General features: G+C 44.5%; 1 protein-coding gene across 2 annotated transcripts in view; it reads left to right on the top strand.

Annotated features, from left to right (window-relative positions):
- WIPI2 (WD repeat domain, phosphoinositide interacting 2) overlaps positions 1-19,112 on the top strand; it is a 738,254-nt gene that overhangs the window by 103,567 nt on the left and 615,575 nt on the right. For both annotated transcript variants that reach the window (XM_075319053.1, XM_075319052.1), the window contains exon 2: positions 6,948-7,030. In XM_075319053.1, coding sequence (XP_075175168.1) covers positions 6,948-7,030 — 83 coding nt within the window. The remainder of the gene's footprint in view (positions 1-6,947; positions 7,031-19,112) is intronic.

Below are 19,112 nucleotides of genomic sequence, written 5' to 3'. Positions count from 1 at the left end.
GTGTGTGTGTGTGTGTGTGTGTGTGTGTGTGTGTGTGTGTGTGGGGGGGGGGGGGGGGGGGCTCGCCGTGTATGTGTGGGAGGGTCTCGCCATGTGTGTGGGTCTCACTGTGTGTGTGGGTGTGTGTGTGTGTGGGTGTGTGTGTGTGTGTGGGTGTGTGGGGTCTCGCCGTGTGTGGGTGGGGGGTCTCGCCGTGTGTGTGTGTGGGGGGTCTCGCCGTGTGTGTGTGGGAGGGTCTCGCCGTGTATGTGTCTCAGTGAGACCCACACACACGGCGAGACCCTCCCACACATACACGGCGAGACCCTCCCACACACACACGGCGAGACCCCCCCCACACACACGGCGAGACACCCCCCCCCACACACACACACACACGGCGAGACCCCCCCCCACACACACACGGCGAGACCCCCCCCACACACACACACACACACACACACACACAGCGAGACCCACACACACACAGCGAGACCCACACACACACAGCGAGACCCACACACACACAGCGAGACCCACACACACACAGCGAGACCCACACACACACAGCGAGACCCACACACACACAGCGAGACCCCCACACACACAGCGAGACCCCCACACACACAGCCAGACCCCCACACACACAGCCAGACCCCCACACACACAGCCAGACCCCCCCCCCCCACACACACACACGGCGAGACCCCCCCCACACACACACGGCGAGACCCCCTCCCCCCCCCCCCCCCCACACCACACACACACACACAGCGAGACCCACACACACACAGCGAGACCCCCACACACACAGCGAGACCCCCACACACACAGCCAGACCCCCACACACACAGCCAGACCCCAACACACACAGCCAGACCCCCACACACACAGCCAGACCCCCACACACACAGCCAGACCCCCACACACACAGCCAGACCCCCACACACACAGCCAGACCCCCCCACACACAGCCAGACCCCCCCACACACAGCCAGACCCCCCCACACACAGCCAGACCCCCCCACACACAGCCAGACCCCCCCACACACAGCCAGACCCCCACACACACAGCCAGACCCCCACACACACAGCCAGACCCCCACACACACAGCCGAGACCCACACAGATCCCCACACAGATCCACACACACACACACACACGAGATCCACACACACACACACACACGAGATCCCCACACACACACACACGAGATCCACACACACACACGAGATCCACACACACACACGAGATCCACACACACACACACACGAGATCCACACACACACACACGAGATCCACACACGAGATCCACACACACACACACGAGACCCGCACAGACACACGAAACCCACACAGACACACACGAAACCCACACAGACACACACGAAACCCACACAGACACACACACGAAACCCACACAGACACACAGCGAGACCCACACAGACACACACACGAAACCCACACAGACACACAGCGAGACCCACACAGACACACAGCGAGACCCACACAGACACACAGCGAGACCCACACAGACACACAGCGAGACCCACACAGACACACAGCGAGACCCACACAGACACACAGCGAGACCCACACAGACACACAGCGAGACCCACACAGACACACAGCGAGACCCACACAGACACACAGCGAGACCCACACAGACACACAGCGTGTCTGTGTGTGTGACTCGTGTGTGTATGTGTGGGAGGGTCTCGCCGTGTATGTGTGGGAGGGTCTCGCCATGTGTGTGGGTCTCACTGTGTGTGTGTGTGTGTGTGTGTGTGTGTGTGTGTGTGTGGGTGTGTGGGGTCTCGCCGTGTGTGTGTGTGGGGGGGTCTCGCTGTGTGTGTGTGTGAGTGGGGGTCGGGGTCTCTTTTGTGTGTGTGTGTGACTCGTGTGTGTGTGTGTGTGTGTGTGTGTGGGGTCTCGCTGTGTGTGTGTGTGTGAATGGGGGTCCGGGGTCTCTGTGTGTGTGTGTGTGTGTGTCTCTTCGTGTGTAAATATATAAGAAAAGACCGAAGTCTTTAGTTTTGCCTAAATATATCCATACATCCCATAATCACAAAGATAAACAGAAAAATCTCTATAATGAACATAGAAATTTATTAGAACATAGAGTACATGGGATATAAAAGTACAGAGAAATATATCATGACCAGGAAAATGACACAAAAAGGTGAAAAACACCCCATGTGGGGCCATATGCCAAGACAATGTATATACTTGCTCCCTGATAAAAAAAAAGTGCTGAGTGAGAAAATCACATATACAGGTAAGGCCCCTTTCACACGTCAGTGATTCTGGTACGTTTGTGCTTTTTTTTAAACGTACCAGAATCACTGACATACGCAGACCCATTATAATGAATGGGTCTGCTCACACGTCAGTGATTTTTCACTGCTCGTGTCTCCGTGCGGCGTACCCGCGTGTGCGTGATTGCCGCACGGAGACATGTCCATTTTTTTTCTGGCATCACTGATGTCCCACGGACCACGCAGTGGTGTGGTCCGTGAAACACGTGCCAGAAAGAAACGTGCATTTAAAATAATAAACATTTTAACTCACCCGGCTTCAGCGACGCTCTGTGCAGCCTGTTCTCCTTGCTGCTTCTAAGCCGGCTGATTACTGTCGCGCATCTTAATGATGCACGACACAGCCGACCCGGAAGCAGCTGCTGCAGGGGTCACCGCCGGCCGGATGCTGCACCGCGGGAGGATTCAGCACCACGGAGAATGGGAGCGGGCACAGGTGAGTTGATTGCTAAGTGCAATCACGGGCCACGGAGAACGGAGCCCGGATTGCACTTAGACAACCCGCGTGTGCCATGATTCACGGCACACGCAGGGACATGTGCGTGTTTTACACGCCAGTGAAAAACGTCTGTGTTTTTCACTGACGTGTGAAACGGGCCTGAGAAAGCAGTTTGCAGCAAAGCACCTTACTAGATACACTGAACAAAGTCAGAGGGCGGCATGCTGCAAGGCAGTAAAGCATGAGTATCACAACAGCACTACACTTAAAGTGAGGGAGCTTACCAGGATAAAACAACTTGCATGTGGACACACATGGGGACAAGTCCCAACACGTGTTTCGTTTGACTTCCTCAGGGGACCGTGGACAACAGTAAGACAAGGTGGGTATATTTACTTGCCGTAGCCTAATGGGATCTGTAACACCTGTCGCAGTTGGGCGGTGCAGGGATGCATTGCATCAGTGTGGGCGGCTACTCCGGCGTCCTCTGGGTTAAGGGAAATCCCATACATGACGTCAAATTACCCAGATGACGCTGGGAGGAGAGCCGCCCACACTGAGCATGCTCAGTCCCTGAACCCGGAAGTGCGACAACAAATGCCATATTAGGTACTGGCAAAGGTAAGGGCAGATCACATAACTGTGAAGAAAACCCACGCAATCGTATACATGCATAGAAACAGCAAAAAATGCATTAAAAGAGCGCCACAGCAGAGGCATAAGACTAATTATTACAATTTGGATCAGAAATTATGCATTAGAATGAATAGTTTCAAAATATTAGCACAATGTCAGTCTTCATTATACAACAGTCAGCCTAACATCATGATATGATGATCGCAGCTGGGTTTATTTCTGAGCAGTAGTACGTCAGTTTTAGAAGACGACAGGGAACATCCGGCAAGGATATAAGAAGACACAGGACAAAGTAGATTGTGAACAAGAAAAGGACACAAAAAGGTCATACTAAAAATGAGGATAAAAAAAGAATTAAAAGACTCAAAAAATGCGGTAACACTAGAGCCCTGCAAACCAAACAAAGAAGAAAAATCCAATAGAAAATGATTCAAAAATTCAACAGCAGAATGAGCATGGGGATTACAAAAAGGACGCAAAAGTATGTCTCTTATTTAGCCCGTCGGGTGCTACTGTGCCAAGGAGAAAAATCCAGCGGCACTCAACACGCGCCAGCGCCTTATGGATGTCCCCACCCCTTGGCAGTCATAGTTGACTTTGTGCAACTTTCTCCCATCCCCCTACTGCATCTCTGGAGCTCAGCCATAGTGATCTTGGGGTTCGTCTTTACCTCTCTCACCAAGGCTCTTCTCCCACGATTGCTCAGTTTGGCTGAACGGCCAGGTTTTGGAAAAGTTCTGGTGGTCCCAAACGTCTTCCATTAAAGGATTATTGAGGCCATTGTGCTCTTAGGAACTTTGAGTACTGTAAAATTCTTTTGTAACTCTGGCCAGATCTGTGGCTTGCCACAATTCTGCCTCTGAGCTCATTAGGCATTTCCTTTGATCTCCTGATTCTCATTTGGTCTGACATGCATTGTGAGCTTGAGGTCTTCTATAGACAGGTGTGTGCCTTTCGAAATCAAGTCATATCAAGATAATTAAACACAGCTGGACTCTATAGGAGTAGAATTATCTCAAGGAGGATCACAAGGAAATGGACTGCATATGACTTAAATATGAGTGTCTGAATAATTATGACCATGTGATATTTCAGTTTTTCTTGTTTAAAAAAAATTTGCAAAAATATCTACATTTCATTTTTTTTCTGTCAAGATGGGGAGCGAAGTGTACATTAATGAGAAAAAATGAACTTTTTTGAATTTACAAAATGGCTGCAATGAAACAGTGAAAAATTTAAAGGGGTCTGAATACTTTTCATACCCACTGTATGCATAAGAAAGAATTTGGATATCATTCATTTTGTGCATCATTCACACATGGATATTTTTTTTTTGCTTATTTTAAGTTTCAAATAGACATGTTATTTAGGAATATTTGCTATTGAGTATAGTAGAGGGATATATGCACATTTTATGTTCAGAGAGGGGGCGAAAAAGACAAAATGATTTAATGATAAAATTATATGTATATAAAAACATGTATGGTATACAGGCAGGAGAAATGTTTATGGGTGCATATTATGTGATCTGCCTCATTCTTGGGAAAATATGTATTTTAATCTGTTGAATTTCTTACTCTGATCATTAGACATCTTTTTAGGTATACAAATAGTGCGACTTTATAGAATTCGGTATTGGGGTGTGTTTACAAATGGGTTAATGTTTGAAATGTTAATTGCTTATCACATTCATGGGTATTTTGTACTAGGTTTGTTTTATAAATGGATTTGTTTTTATTTATCTGTGTATGCCTAGGAGTCATCCCCGAAACTCATAAGGCGTGGGCCTTATTAGGTCCACATCATGGGACATATTTGATTTTATCATGTATGTGATTTCTCAATAAAGAAGACAGAATTGTTTGTGGAAAATTTTGGTGCTGGGTCTTTCCTTTTTTCTATTTGACTTGTGGTAGCCAGGCACGTCTGAGCACCTGTGGGTCTGCAGAACTAACTATGAGTTTTCTCCCCACCCCTGTTTCCTTTGGATTACATCTTTTTCTGTGTCTCTTTCGGTGTGTATGTGTGTATCTCTTAAGGGGTGTGTGTGTGTGTGTGTGTGTGTGTCTCTCTCTCGTTCAGTGTGTTTCTTTCTGTGAGTGTCTCTTTCCGTATCTGTGTGTCTTTCTTTGTGTTTCTGTTTGTGCGGCTATTTGTTTCTTTTGTGTGTATTTCTTTGTGTGTTTGTGGGTCTCTCTGTTTCTTTCTCTTTTCAAAATAGGAGTCTATAATAACAGATCCGTTCCCAGCTCCATTGACTTTAGTGTAAGCAGGTTTTTTTGTCGAATAACTGTAAAGCGCAGGGTTAAATTTTCCCCTCAAAACATAGTGTATGACTTTCCCTGAGTCAAATGAGATGGCTATACAAAATTTCGTGATTGTAAATGTAACACTGCGGATTCCTTTAGCGGACACACACACACGCACGTACGCACGCGGCTCTGGCACAAAATGAAGAGACCACTGCACAGTTTTATAAAAATCAGCTTCTCTACATGTCGATTCCAGTGCCAGTTGAATTCCAACTAGAGTACACCTCATTCTATTGGCCAGTAGTGGCATAAGGTCACCCAAAAGCAGTGTGAAAGACTGGTGAAAAGCATGTCAAGACGCATGAAAGCTGTGATTTAAAAATCATGGTTATTCCACAAAATATTGATTTCTGAACTGTTTTTGAGATAAAACATTAGTATTGTTGTTTCTAAATGATTATGAACTTGTTTTCTTTGCCTTATTTGAGGTCTTAAAGCACTGCATTTTTTTGTTATTTTGGCCATTTCTCATTTTCAGAAAATGAATACAAAATGTATTGCTTGGAAATTCGGAGACATTGTCAGTAGTTTATAGAATAAAATAATAATTTACATTTTACTCAAAAATATACCTATAAAGAGAAAAATCAGAAAACCTGAACATTTTGCATTTGTCTCTTAATTTTTGCCAGAGCTGTACATACACACTCAACGTTCTATATTAGATAAATAGGTAGGTCCTAGTTAAGGAGAGTTATATGTAGGGAACAGTATCTTCAGTTACATATATGTGTAGTTTTTAATGAACTCACGTGTTGGTATTTCTTCATGAATTTTGCACTTTTTTAAACATTCTAAAAGAATTTTTTATATATAGGTATTTGTTTTGTTTATAAGGTAATAGTTGTACATATTCATATAAAGTTTTTTCCATTGATGTACTGGGATGCGGCTGGCCGGCACTTGTATAAGTTTGGGTACCGGCAGTGTACATTTAGTCTATATCAACAGACAGTCAGGCAGCCCGAAACGGCAATTGGGGCACCCCTGCGTTTCAAGGTCCTCAGAGGCCATTTCTTTATCAGAAGCTCATAATATGTTATTGTCTTGTGGTTAATCACTTGACCCCTTCCCCCACATCTAGCCTCTTTTGAGAAGGCACTGAATGCATTACCCACACAACTGCCTACATGATCAGTGCTATGAATGTGAACAGGACATGACCTTGAAAAATAAAATAGTTTTACTTTTTTGCCCTATAATGTATGTTTTCTTTAATTTATTTATATATATATATATATATTTTTTTTTTTTTTTTTACAGATCCTTAGCAGTTGGTATTAAATCTGGTTACAAGTTCTTTTCTTTGCCATCTGTGGATAAGTTGGAACAAATATATGAGTGCAGTAAGTTTGTCTTAATTAAATATGTCTGAACAACCTGATAATCTAATATTTTGTTCTACTTGTTATAATTTTTTGTTTAAAGTTGGGTTGGGCGTTTTTGCCTAAAATAAAATCTTGAGATGTTTAGTTTTTTGTTTTTTTTTCATTCTAGACTCATTTCGATTTTCATTTTTTAATTATTTATTTTTTTCTTCTAAAACTAAACTTAGTCCAAATAAATGTAACATAATAAAAAATAACATTAGAAGTGCATCCGGACAGTCTGTGTATCCAGCCTTCAGCAGTAAAATGTAGACCAGGTATAAAGGCAGTATGAATAGAAAAATGTTAAAAATCCATCAAGTTAATCAGTTCATGGCATGCAACAATCAAAATATGGTGTAGCAGTAGCATGATCTACTTTTTCCTGGCAGAGTATACAGAACTGCAATTATTCAGCTTACACAGAAGTCCTTAACCAGCCTGGAACATCACATTTTTCCTTTTACCATGACAGCACCGTACATGAGTGTCTGCCCCCAGGAACAGGAAACCTACAGAGATAAAAAGGGTGGCATCTCTCTGCAGCCTCTGTGTGTTTCCTGTTCCTAGAAGGATACTTACGGACAGTGATGCTTGGGGAAAGTTCACCACACTTACCTGCGTCCCGCTCAGTCGCACGGAATGGTAGGGGATTGATGTGGCATGCGGACGCTATCAGCATATCCTGGAAGCGGCTGCCTCCTTCCTGGAACGCACGGCAACAGCAATCGGATCTGGTGTCCATCCTGGAGGCTGGGCCAGGGAAGTGCGGCTATGGTCTTCTGTGCCTGCACACATGGCCCCCCTCTGTGGTAGATATCCCGGCCGCTCCAAGCTAGAGGCGGGAAAAGGAGTAGGGCAGAGCGAGTGTCTGCATCTGCACATAAGGCCCTGTAGCAGTAAAGGATTCCGGCATCCGCTCCATGATGGAGGGGGTGGATCTAGTGTGTACCTGCACACATGGCCCCACCGCTGTAATATCCCGGCGACCGCTCTATCCTGGAGGCTGGGGCTGTAGGGTGTGCCTACAACGTACACTCATGGTCCCGGGTAATCTGACGGATGTGACGTCACACGCTAGGGGGTGCGGTGCCCTAACACTTCCGGGGGAAGTAATCTGAGGACCTGCATGTACTCTGCCCCAGGCATAACATATTTAAAGTGATACGACTAATGGCACCCTGTAACCTGTGGACCTGGACGCACGTGGAACCTCCATACCATGGAGAATCCCACATCGCCGGCGGACACCACAGAGGACCCGAAACTGCCTTCTGCCATGGTAGTGCCGGATGGGTGAATGCCTACCCTATATTGCCTTGTTGTTTTGTGTAGGCTAGGAAGGCAACATCCAAAACCAAGCATAAGGACTGCACTCTGTGTAAGAATTAGTTAGACAGAGAATAAGAAACTGTGCCGTTCTTGTATTGAAAAGACGGTAGCACCGGTCAGCCCACCCCTGTTGACAACATTTTCCAGCTTATGTATGTCCTTTGCTGAAATCTTCAGGGCATCTTCCATTACACCGTTTGTCACTTTCTGACAGATTTCTAAAAAGCCATACACTGTTGTATATAGACATAGGAAAGCATGAATACCCCCATCACTTAACTATTCTGTGTCCCTCCTCAAGCAAGCAACAGCCATCCGATGTTGACACTGAGAATGAATCAGGGGAAGTAATACACTCGAACAGGTCAGAGTCAGACTTCTCAGATGAGTATGGCCACTCATTTTTCTCAGCAAAGTACACTAACATACTCCTAAAAGTATTCAGAGCAACCATAGGAGTGGAATCCCCTAAAGAGCCTAAATCTGTACACGATGCCATGTTCGGTAACTTGGAGGAGCGGAAAAAGAAACTGTTTCCGGTACATAAAAACTTGCTGTCACTGATTAAAAAGGAGTATAAGAAAGCTGTTAAAGTGACTGTCTCCTAAACTTTAAAAAGGAAATAAATCTTCGCTGAAGGAATATGTAACATCTGGGAAAAGGCCCCCAAGATAGATGCTGCCATAGCCAAAGTGTCCAAAGGGTTGGCCCTCCCCTTTGAGGAATTGGGATCCCTAAAAGACCCATTGGACAAAAAGGCTGACACGTTCCTTAAAGGAACATGGGAAGCAGCAGCATAGTCCTTTAAGCCCAGTATAGCGGCGACATCCACAGCACGAGCTATGGTATCCTGGCTAGATGAGTTATCTTCTCAGATAAAAAATAAATGGCCTACGGAACAACTACTAGAGGCACTACCCACAATTCAGAAAGCAGCAACATTTCTAGCAGATGCCTCGGTGGACAGTGTGAGGTTTGCTACTTGTGCATGTGCCTTGTTAAGACCATAGTCCACTTAAAACCTCTGAACCAGTTCATCAAAGCAGAGGGGTTCAAAATGGAGACCATAAAATCTGTTGTAAAACTCCTTTACCGTGCTTGTTACATGGCAGTCGTGGATTTAAAGGATGCGTACTACCATGTCCTCATTTACAAAAAACATCAGAGGTACCTCAGAGTTTTGGAAGACATCGACGGGGTCCCAAAGCACCTGCAGCACCAGTGCCTTCTGTGACAACATGGATTCTATCAGTGCCTAGCATGGGTTAAGTTTCTTAATATTCAGAGAGACATGCTGATAGTCTGTTTATCGGTAGGGGATAGGCCCCTCATTGTTTCTACCAGACTCTTAGGAGTCTAGTGTTTAACGTTCTTGTTGACTCGTGTCATTTCCTTGGCCAGTGAAGGTCCGATACCCAGACAAATCAATTATGCGAACCTCCCATTGTATTACTGGATGCGATGTGGTTTGGCTGTCTCTCTCTCGTCTCTGCCAGGGACCATTGCTACTGGGGATATTTTGTATTCGGCTTGAGATCTAGCCAATAAGAGCCCAGTCTTATCCACCGATTGTGAAGACCCTGGTGGTTTGTATGGAGAGCTCAGGAGTAGAAGAAGGAGGACTGTTCATTGCCCAGCTAGATTCTTGCTACATAATACCAATCTAGGATCCGATTGGCAAGCCATAACCGAACCTGGATTATAATACTACATGGACTTGAGCATCGAATGCAAGGATTTGGCTGAGATATCAAGGACTACCTAAGGAAGGAATCCAGTTTGGGACAATCCAGTCACCTGACTACAGGCTTTGCGGTCCTCCTCCAGCTTCCTAAATCTGCCGTTATTCCATTCTCGGTGGGTGCCCGCTGAAAGCGGGGTGCTGCTGGTTTGGAGTAAGTAGCCCTGGAAGCTCTGAGGCATGGACATTCTAATCCCTGGTGAGCCAGTGGAAGGGTGAGAAACTATTGCCGGTTACATTCTGTGGTTTTCCTGGTTATGTGCCATATGTCGTTTATTGTTTGGGGACCCAATAAAGTCTTAATATTGTGATTACCTCGTCCTGTGTTGTCTGAGTAGTGTTCCGGAGGCGGGTGTACAGTTGGGATGAGCCCTGGGCCATGCTGTCTTCATAAACGTGGCCGGGTCAGCGGCCGAGAGCACCCACTGACCCCCATGTCTCCACAATTTGTGGCAGCATTGTATACTACTCAGCCTGCAAAGGCCTGGTGTTCGCAGACACCGTCCAGGGCTCAACAACCAGGAAATCACATAAGCAGGCCATAGGGGAAGCATTCAGGTTTCGGACGCTACCATGTCTAACCCCACTAGCTCAGCCATGGGACAAGGACTGGAGAAGAGTTACGACTGCAGCAGTAAATGGATGCGACAGGATCTGTGCCAGATGCGAAAGATTGAATACAGGAACACTGACACTCGGTCGGTCTTGATCCGGAAATTGGTCCATTGGGAGACCCAGAATGATGCAGAGGATGATGAGGACACCGCCGATGTGGTATCAGAGGATTTAAACCGTGTGTCTCATGCTAGATCCAGTGACAGTCTGGAAACAACCCAAGCCCACGCAGACCGAGTCAAGGAATAGTTAACTGCATTGGGGCCTGAAGCTTCAAGGGAAGAGAGGGCTGGTGTTCTGCAATTAGTGTTGGGAGTTCTAATTTCCTTACCACCAGCACCTACCTCTATGATAGACCACCACCACGGAAGTCATCTTTGATACAGGGATGTGCCAGTAATGATTCCAGCACTAAGGTAGATGAACACTTGCAAAACTTTGAGGTGCTAATGCGTACGGACCAGTTGCCCACAGCTGAGGGGTCTCAATACCTGTGGATAAGCTTACCTGTCCGGGCCCAGGAGGCTGTCCGATCACTTGGGCCTCAGAACTGCCTGGATCACGGAATTATTAAGAAAAGTTTGTTTAAAAGAACTGCGAGTCCTCAGTAGTTGATACCTTTTAATGGCTAACTGAAAAGATGGTAATAATAGTAAGCTTTCGAGACTATTCAGGTCTCTTCATCAGGAAGATATATTTTACCGGAATTATTAAAGAGACTTTGTTGGCCCTTTCTACCATAATCCCCGAGAGACATCGCACTAAGTTCTGGACTATGTCTCGCCAGCATGTCTTGTACATTAAATTTGGCAGTCAACTCCGACGCCACTGTAACCTCTGGCTTGATGGTCAGGCTGCCCACTCGACTGCTGTCCTCTGGAAAGTGATGGTGCTCGAATAGCTGCTGAAGATGGACCCGTAAATCCGAGAATGGGTAGCTGACAGGAAGCCCGATATTCCAGAGCAAGAAGCGCGATTGGCTGATGAATTTACTGCCAAACGACCAAGCTGGAGGCCCAATAGGCCCACCGATTCCAGGAGGTCCCTCAACCATGGATCCAAGCGACCTCCAGACTCCCGTGCTGGACTAACGCATTACACCACAGAAGCTCCAATAAGACAAAGGTTTACCAACAGGGCGGGCGACTTGTCTAATCCACGGCACTGTTATACGTGTGGGTGCCTTGGACACATGGCCAAAGAGTGTCTTCAAAGTCGGGGCCCCATGCCCGGAGCCAGTCTGCCTTTCGAACCAGTCAACCTATGCCAAGATGAACCAACGGGACCTGAGGAATGCTGCTCCCGAGAAAGACCAATAGCTGAGGAAGTGGTTTACCCAGTCCACACCCTATGGCAGGCCTGACACCGTTCACCAGCAAACTTCCATCACCGCATCCAGACGGTCAAGGTCGGTGATATACAGGCTCAGGGACTTCGAGATACTGGATCTTCCATTACCCTGGTCAACCCATATATTGTTCCCACAGAACATAATTTACCTGGCCGCCAAGTGACCATCTCCCTTGCTGGGGGCCAGCGCTCGAACATCCCTCTGGCACGAGTGCAGTTGGACTGGGGAACTGACCAAGGAGAGGTTGAAGTGGGGCTCATGGATGGCTTCCCCACCCCTGTTATTTTTGGAAATGACCTAGGACAAGGACCATCCAGCCAGTTTGTCACCGCCATCACCCGCAGTCAAGCCAATCACCATCCTTGTGCAGGTCTTTCTACCAACCCATTCATGGAGAACCCTCCTCCTCAATCTTCAGCCTCCTCATCGGATCACAACTGTGGCCATTGACTGGGGGGACATGGATCGTAAGGAATTCAGGGAAGCCCAACGGACAGACCCCACCCAAGAGCTTATCTGTAGTGTGGCTGTTCAACCTGGGAGAGGAAATCAGGGGGGGTATATAGATGGGAAAAAGGCCTCTTATATCGGGAAAAGTCCGCATCCTGCCGAGAAAAACCCTGGATCCGTGTACATCAGCTTGTAGTATCTCTACAATACCGACTCCCAACTATTGCGTTTAGCTCATGATGTTCCTGCGGCTGGGCACATGAGGGCCAAAAAGACCCAGGCCCGCCTGTTGCGCATTTTTTTTCTGGCCAAAGGTGATATAAGAAGTGCAAAAATACACAGCCTCTTGCCCAGTATGTCAACATATGGGGGGTATACAAATAGAGAACCCCGGCACACAGTATGGAAGGAGAAAAGCAGTCAATGGTTCTTGTTGTATGTTCTAGTTTTATTCAAAGAAATTTTTTCACAGCAAGTTGTAATACAGTCTTTTCATGACAACGGGGAGTTGCATTAAAGTCCGACGTTTCGGCTCTTAATCGAGCCTTCACCAGGGACAAAAAGGTACTAAATTTGAACAGACAAGATCACAGAAAACATAATTACAATAACATCATGTTCAAAGTAAAAACATAACAACAAAGTTTCTACAAGTGATGTGGTTTTAGGACGTGAAATATGTGCACGTGGAACAGTGTTAACCAGATGTACATCCGATGGGAGGGAAGGGAGAAGGGGGGGGGGGGGAAGAGGGTGGGGAATGGAAAGGTGAAAATGAGTAAGAGGGGAAACTGAGAAAAGAAGAGGAAAAAAAGAGGAAAAAGATGGAGTATAAGGAGAAGAAGAAGCAACGAGAGAAGGAAAGAAGGGGAAGAGAGACATACCCGTACTAATGTTGTACTAAATAGGTCCTATGTACAACACTAGGAGATAAGGAACTGACGACTAAAACGGAAAAGAAAATTGTGATCACCATTATGTGATAATCTATATTGACATATGATTAGGAAAAATATAGCTTATATTCAGGATATAGCTTACATTCGAGAGTCTTTGGGTCTCCAAGATAAAGGATTTTAGTAGCTGGATATAGGTAAGTACAAAACGTGGCTAATAGAGAAGAAGGAGAAGATAATGGAGAAACTGTGAAGATTTTCAGAAGGCATTATATGTAAAAAACGGTAAGTTGGGAAATATGAAGTGTAGGACACATACCGGTGAAACAACTTATTATATGAGTAGGTAGTGGCTCATATATGGTAGAGGTATAAGGTGTGCTTGGGGCACATATGTGTTGTCGCTATAAGAGAAATAAAAGAAATAGACATCGATGAGAAAGAAAATGAACAATAGTAAAACCTTGTGAACCAAGGGAGATAAGTAAAACATACCGCTGTATGACAGGTGATTGTTTCAGGGTTAAAGCATAGGTCCGCTTTTCATGATCAAGCAGTGGGTCGACTGCCCAAAGAATTATAGGAGAGGGGGGGCTGCAATATAACATGTCACTATTATAGCCTTGTGAATCAGATAACATACGTTATAGACACAAATGATCACGTACCTACAATGGCAATGAAACGGTTGGATGACCGAGGTAAAGCCAACTAATCATATGAATGGGCAGTGACTCATGTATGATAACGGTATACAGTGTGTTTGGGGCATTTATGTGTTGCCGCTATAAAAGAAATAGACCTGAAAGGGAATTAGTGGAAATGATTAATTGCGAACCCTTATGGATAAAAGGGAATGAGAAAAACATACCGCTGTATGACAAGAAATTACTTCAAGGTTGGAGCATGGGTCTGTATTCCATGTCAAGGCAGTAAATTGACTGCCCAATAGAATATAAGGAAAAGGGGGCTGCAATAAAACATGTCAGTATTATAGCCTTATTAATAGAAAAATAGATTAGTTACAATATAGAGCCATGATCACATACCTATAATGGCAGTGAAACGGTTAAGACAGAAGAAGAGCCGATGCCCTAAAGAAAATGTAAGTATAAGTAGGTAAGAGGAGGAAGACATGAATAAAAGGTATCACAGCAGAGTCATAGGAGGACCTTACCTAGAAGCGCCTGTGGATCGCTTTGTGGGAGCCCAGGGACAGAGTGAAAAAGCCCGGTATATAAGGGTAATGTATTAAATGGCGTCTGATGTCACATCCGGGTCTGGGAATGCTGGGAGGTGATGACGTGAGGGCGCATGCGCATTGCGCCGTACTCGCTCTGCCCTCCAGACTTGGGAGCGCAGGTGAGCGATGCGCAATGTACGCATGCGCAGTGCATAGGGTGGCGTGCGGTCACATGGTGCCTTCCTAATCATAAACGTGAAGTCCAAAGTGACGTCAAGGCAGTGGTGGAGCGTGCTGCAGGCATAAGGAGGTGTGTGCACGCTATAGGACCAGTGAAAGGGTGTTCTAGGTTATCTGGGGAAGAGAGAGAAAAATATTAGGATCATTATAGTGAATACAATACCAGGAATTCTCATAATATAAATGAGGAGGATATTAGTAGGTAGAAATTACAGACATAATGTAAATGCAGACATATTATTATAACATTATAACATATGCATGTACATACATAAGGGTTATCTCTCGGATAAGGAAAAATAAATAATCATGTGATATACATTTAAAAGCATCATCATGGTTTCGGGAGAGTATCACTTGGGACAAAGGGTCTCCAGTAGATAGTGCTTATATTATGAACAGTTGTTAAAGCTGTTGTAACAAGTATTAGAGGCATGGAGAAATAAAACAAAATAAAAAATAATAAAAAATAAAAAAATAAAATGATAAAAATAATAATGAAAAGAATGATAAAACCTAGCAGATAACCTCATACTCCCTATTGAGACCTGAGGGTTCCAGAGTTTTGAGTGTATGTATCCAATAGGCTTCTCGTGTCTTAAGCCTAGTGATCCTATCACCCCCTCTCCTGATAGGGGGAACATGTTCTATGACTTGGAATCGTAATTGGGATATGGAATGGTTATGAGTGATGAAGTGAGATGGTATGGGTAAAAGAGTTTGTTTGCAGCGAATTGTGGATTTATGTTTACTAATACGGTCTCGGTTATGCTGGGTAGTCTCCCCAACATATCCGAGACCGCACGGACACTTAATCAAATAAATGACAAAAGAGGACTCACAGGTAAAAAAACCTTTAATGGGGAATCGTTGACCTGAGTGGGGATGTGTGAAGGAGTCACCCTTAGTGATGTTTGAACATTGAGTACAGCTCAGGCAGGGGAAGGTACCCCTGCGTTGTGCTGTTAGGGTGAGTTGAGTGGGAATAGGTGTGGCTGATCCGATGTCCGCTCGTACTAAACAATCCCTTAAATTTTGAGGTCTTTTATGGCAAAAGAGTGGTGGTTGACTGAAAGCAGGAATGGAAGGGTAGGATTGCGATAGAAGAGGCCAATATTTACGTATAGTGTCTCTAATGGGTGTGTTAAAAGGATGGTAGGTAGAGACAAATGGAATTCTAGAGACCTCCTTATTGATCTGAGAATGGCGTGTGGGTAACGGAGAATGTCGGGAGATGTGGAGGGGATAGCCCCTTTCTTGAAATTTGCGAGACATCTCATCATGGCGGGCTATACGAGTATCGGGGTCAGTCACAATACGGGCAATTTTATGGTGTTGTGAAAGTGGTAGGGAGTCCTTTACATGTCGAGGATGGCAACTAGTATAATGTAGAAGACTATTTTTGTTAGTGTCTTTGGTATAAAGATCAATGGAAATAGTACCTGTACCATCCAAGATTACGGTAGTATCCAAAAAAAGAATGGAAGTAGGGTCCTGATGGAGGGTGAAAGTCACATTGGGTATACAACAGTTTAGAAAACTTAGGAACTTGTGCAGAGTTTCGGTTCCGCCTCGCCATATGACGAACACATCGTCTATATACCTTTTCCATGTAAGGACATGTGTTAGGAAGAGTGGGGACTGTATAGAACTGTGGAAAAAGAAGCGCAAATAGGGTATTACCCCAATAATATGGGGTGAGGGATGGGGAGTGAATACTCACCAGATGGAGTTGTGCAAATCACAACCCCTTTGACAGCATGTGAATCATTAATCCAGGCAGCAGCCACCCGACGGCAGATAACAGAGAACAGTAGAGATAGGTGATAATGCCGCGCCACAGATCACTTCAGGAACAGTAAGATTAACGTATCTTTATTGGCATAGGTCTACGCGTTTCAGGAGCCCCGCTCCCTTCCTCAGGACCGTGAAGAACCAAGAGACATCAAATCTAAAATGGTGTCCACTGACATACATTAAATAACCCCAATGACGTCACAGGGACCATCCCTCATGAAAAAAACGAGCGGGAAGAACACGTTGCATCAAAAAACATGACGTCATATAAACATTTGCATATACTAATCAAAAACCACTGTGTGCAAAAAACATTAAAGATATTAAAAACATGAAACATATCTACAGATCAACAATGTGAAAAAGAACAATAATCAAAGCTTAACCTTTGTCAACCCAGAATATATGAAGAAACTGCGTTAAAAGATGGAATAAAAAACCGATAAAAGAATGATGTGTAAATAAAAATGTGTGTTAAATATGTGTGATGATGATCTGTATCACTCATGAAACTAGGGGTTAGAACCCCCACGATATAAGCAAAAAACAGAACAGGACATGAAAAAACCCTCACGATTCATTGTGACCATCGCGGCATAAGTGAAAACATTATAATCCATAAGGTGCTATCAACCAGTAAAAAAGTGTGAAATAGGGACTAAGAAACCTTTGACAGGCTGTGAATGTATACTATAGAAGCGGCCGAGCAAGTGACAGGTGAAACCCCCTGTTGGCAGCTTCCCATCGGCTACAGTTCACGGGAGTTCAATAGCGTGGGAAAAAGAGCCAGTGCGCCTGCGTCCGAGAGCTAGCAGGTCAAAGAAGTTCAAGACCGTGGGAATTAAAACAGAGCGCATGCGTCTCTTCTAAATCAGTGACCCAGTGTTAATACTATAGTAAAAAACGCCCATACGGCTAAACCATTTGAGTAGAGTGAAAGACAAAGTGTATATAGGAAACCAACATTAATAAATCTTGACAAACAATCGTGTCCCACATTAAGCCCGTATCAGTGGGCATGAACCTTCCGACAAAAAGTATATATATATATATATGCATGTTGCTCCTATGTTGGACCCGACCACGGGCAATACCGCTAGTCCAAGGGGCCAGAGCTAAGAGCAAACCTACAAATACCGATACAAATGGTGTTCACAGACACGGAATATAAATAAATTAAAATGACATAATAGCAAATATAATCCACAATAAAACAACCTATGCACTGTCAATCATAAATAGGGAATAATTAAAAGAATATACATGGATAAAATACATATATAAATATAATAATAAAAAAAACCTATGTTATAATAAATAAAAATAAATCCGAATGTATCCCAATCAATGAAACAAATCTGTAATCTCATTGAGGCCCCGTGGTTTGAGCGTGTTGAGTCTATAGATCCAGAAAGTCTCTTTTCTGTTCAGTACCCTCATTCTATCAGGAACATGTGGGGGTATTTGTTCGATAGGAGTAACTTTGAGTTTTATTTTCTTCCCATGTATTAAGGTGGTGTGTCGTGACAGGCCATGGAGCATAAAGCCCACCTTAATGTTGTGTCTATGGGAGTTTATGCGATTGTGCAACGATTGTGTAGTCCTCCCTATATAATTTTTACCGCAGTCACATTCGATTAGATAAATAACAAAATCAGACTGGCAGGTGAGGCGTCCCTTTATCGTACAGTCTGTGTCATCCGGGGTAGGGCCAAAAAACACCCTTCCATGTTGAATATTATTGCAACACATACAATTCTTAGTCCCACATCTAAAAACTCCTATGTTATTATTATTATTAATAGCTGGATAAAAATGGTTTCTAAGTCTGCTGGGGGCCAGTTGGTTCCTCAAGTTGGAAGCTCTGCGGAATGTGATACCCGGGTGTAACGGCAATACTTCCTTGAGATAGGGATCATTGAGTAATATGGGCCAATGTTTCTTTAGAATCTTCTTAACCAATTCCCCATCACAACTAAATGTAGTGAGAAAATTTGCCTGAAAATTGTCATTGTATTGATCATCCCTTTTTTTCCTCAGGGGATTTTTCCTCAGGGGACCTATGTTACCAATAAGATCAGACTGACTGAGATCCTTATTAGCCTGATAAGCCCTCTTGATTGTGGCTGGGGGATATCTCTTTTCTAAAAATCTACCTCTCAAAATAGAAGCTTGGTTAATAAAATCCTTATCCAGAGTACAATTTCTCCTAATCCTTTGGTACTGATTATAGGGAATGTTGCGTAGCCATTTCTCATAATGATTGCTAGCAAAATTAATATAACCATTGCTATCAACCTTTTTAAAAAAGGTCTTGGTGATAATGGCATCATTATCATGCATAATAGGTCAAGAAAATCGATAGAGGTCCGATCTATCGTAGGTGAAAAACTCAAACCCCAGGAGTTGTTTGCTATATCCTCCAAAAAAAGTGAACAATCATTATCCACATCATC

The sequence above is a fragment of the Anomaloglossus baeobatrachus genome, chromosome 7 (assembly GCF_048569485.1).
Source record: "Anomaloglossus baeobatrachus isolate aAnoBae1 chromosome 7, aAnoBae1.hap1, whole genome shotgun sequence".
Taxonomy (NCBI): domain Eukaryota; kingdom Metazoa; phylum Chordata; class Amphibia; order Anura; family Aromobatidae; genus Anomaloglossus; species Anomaloglossus baeobatrachus.
This window is presented reverse-complemented; position numbering and strand designations above follow the sequence as displayed.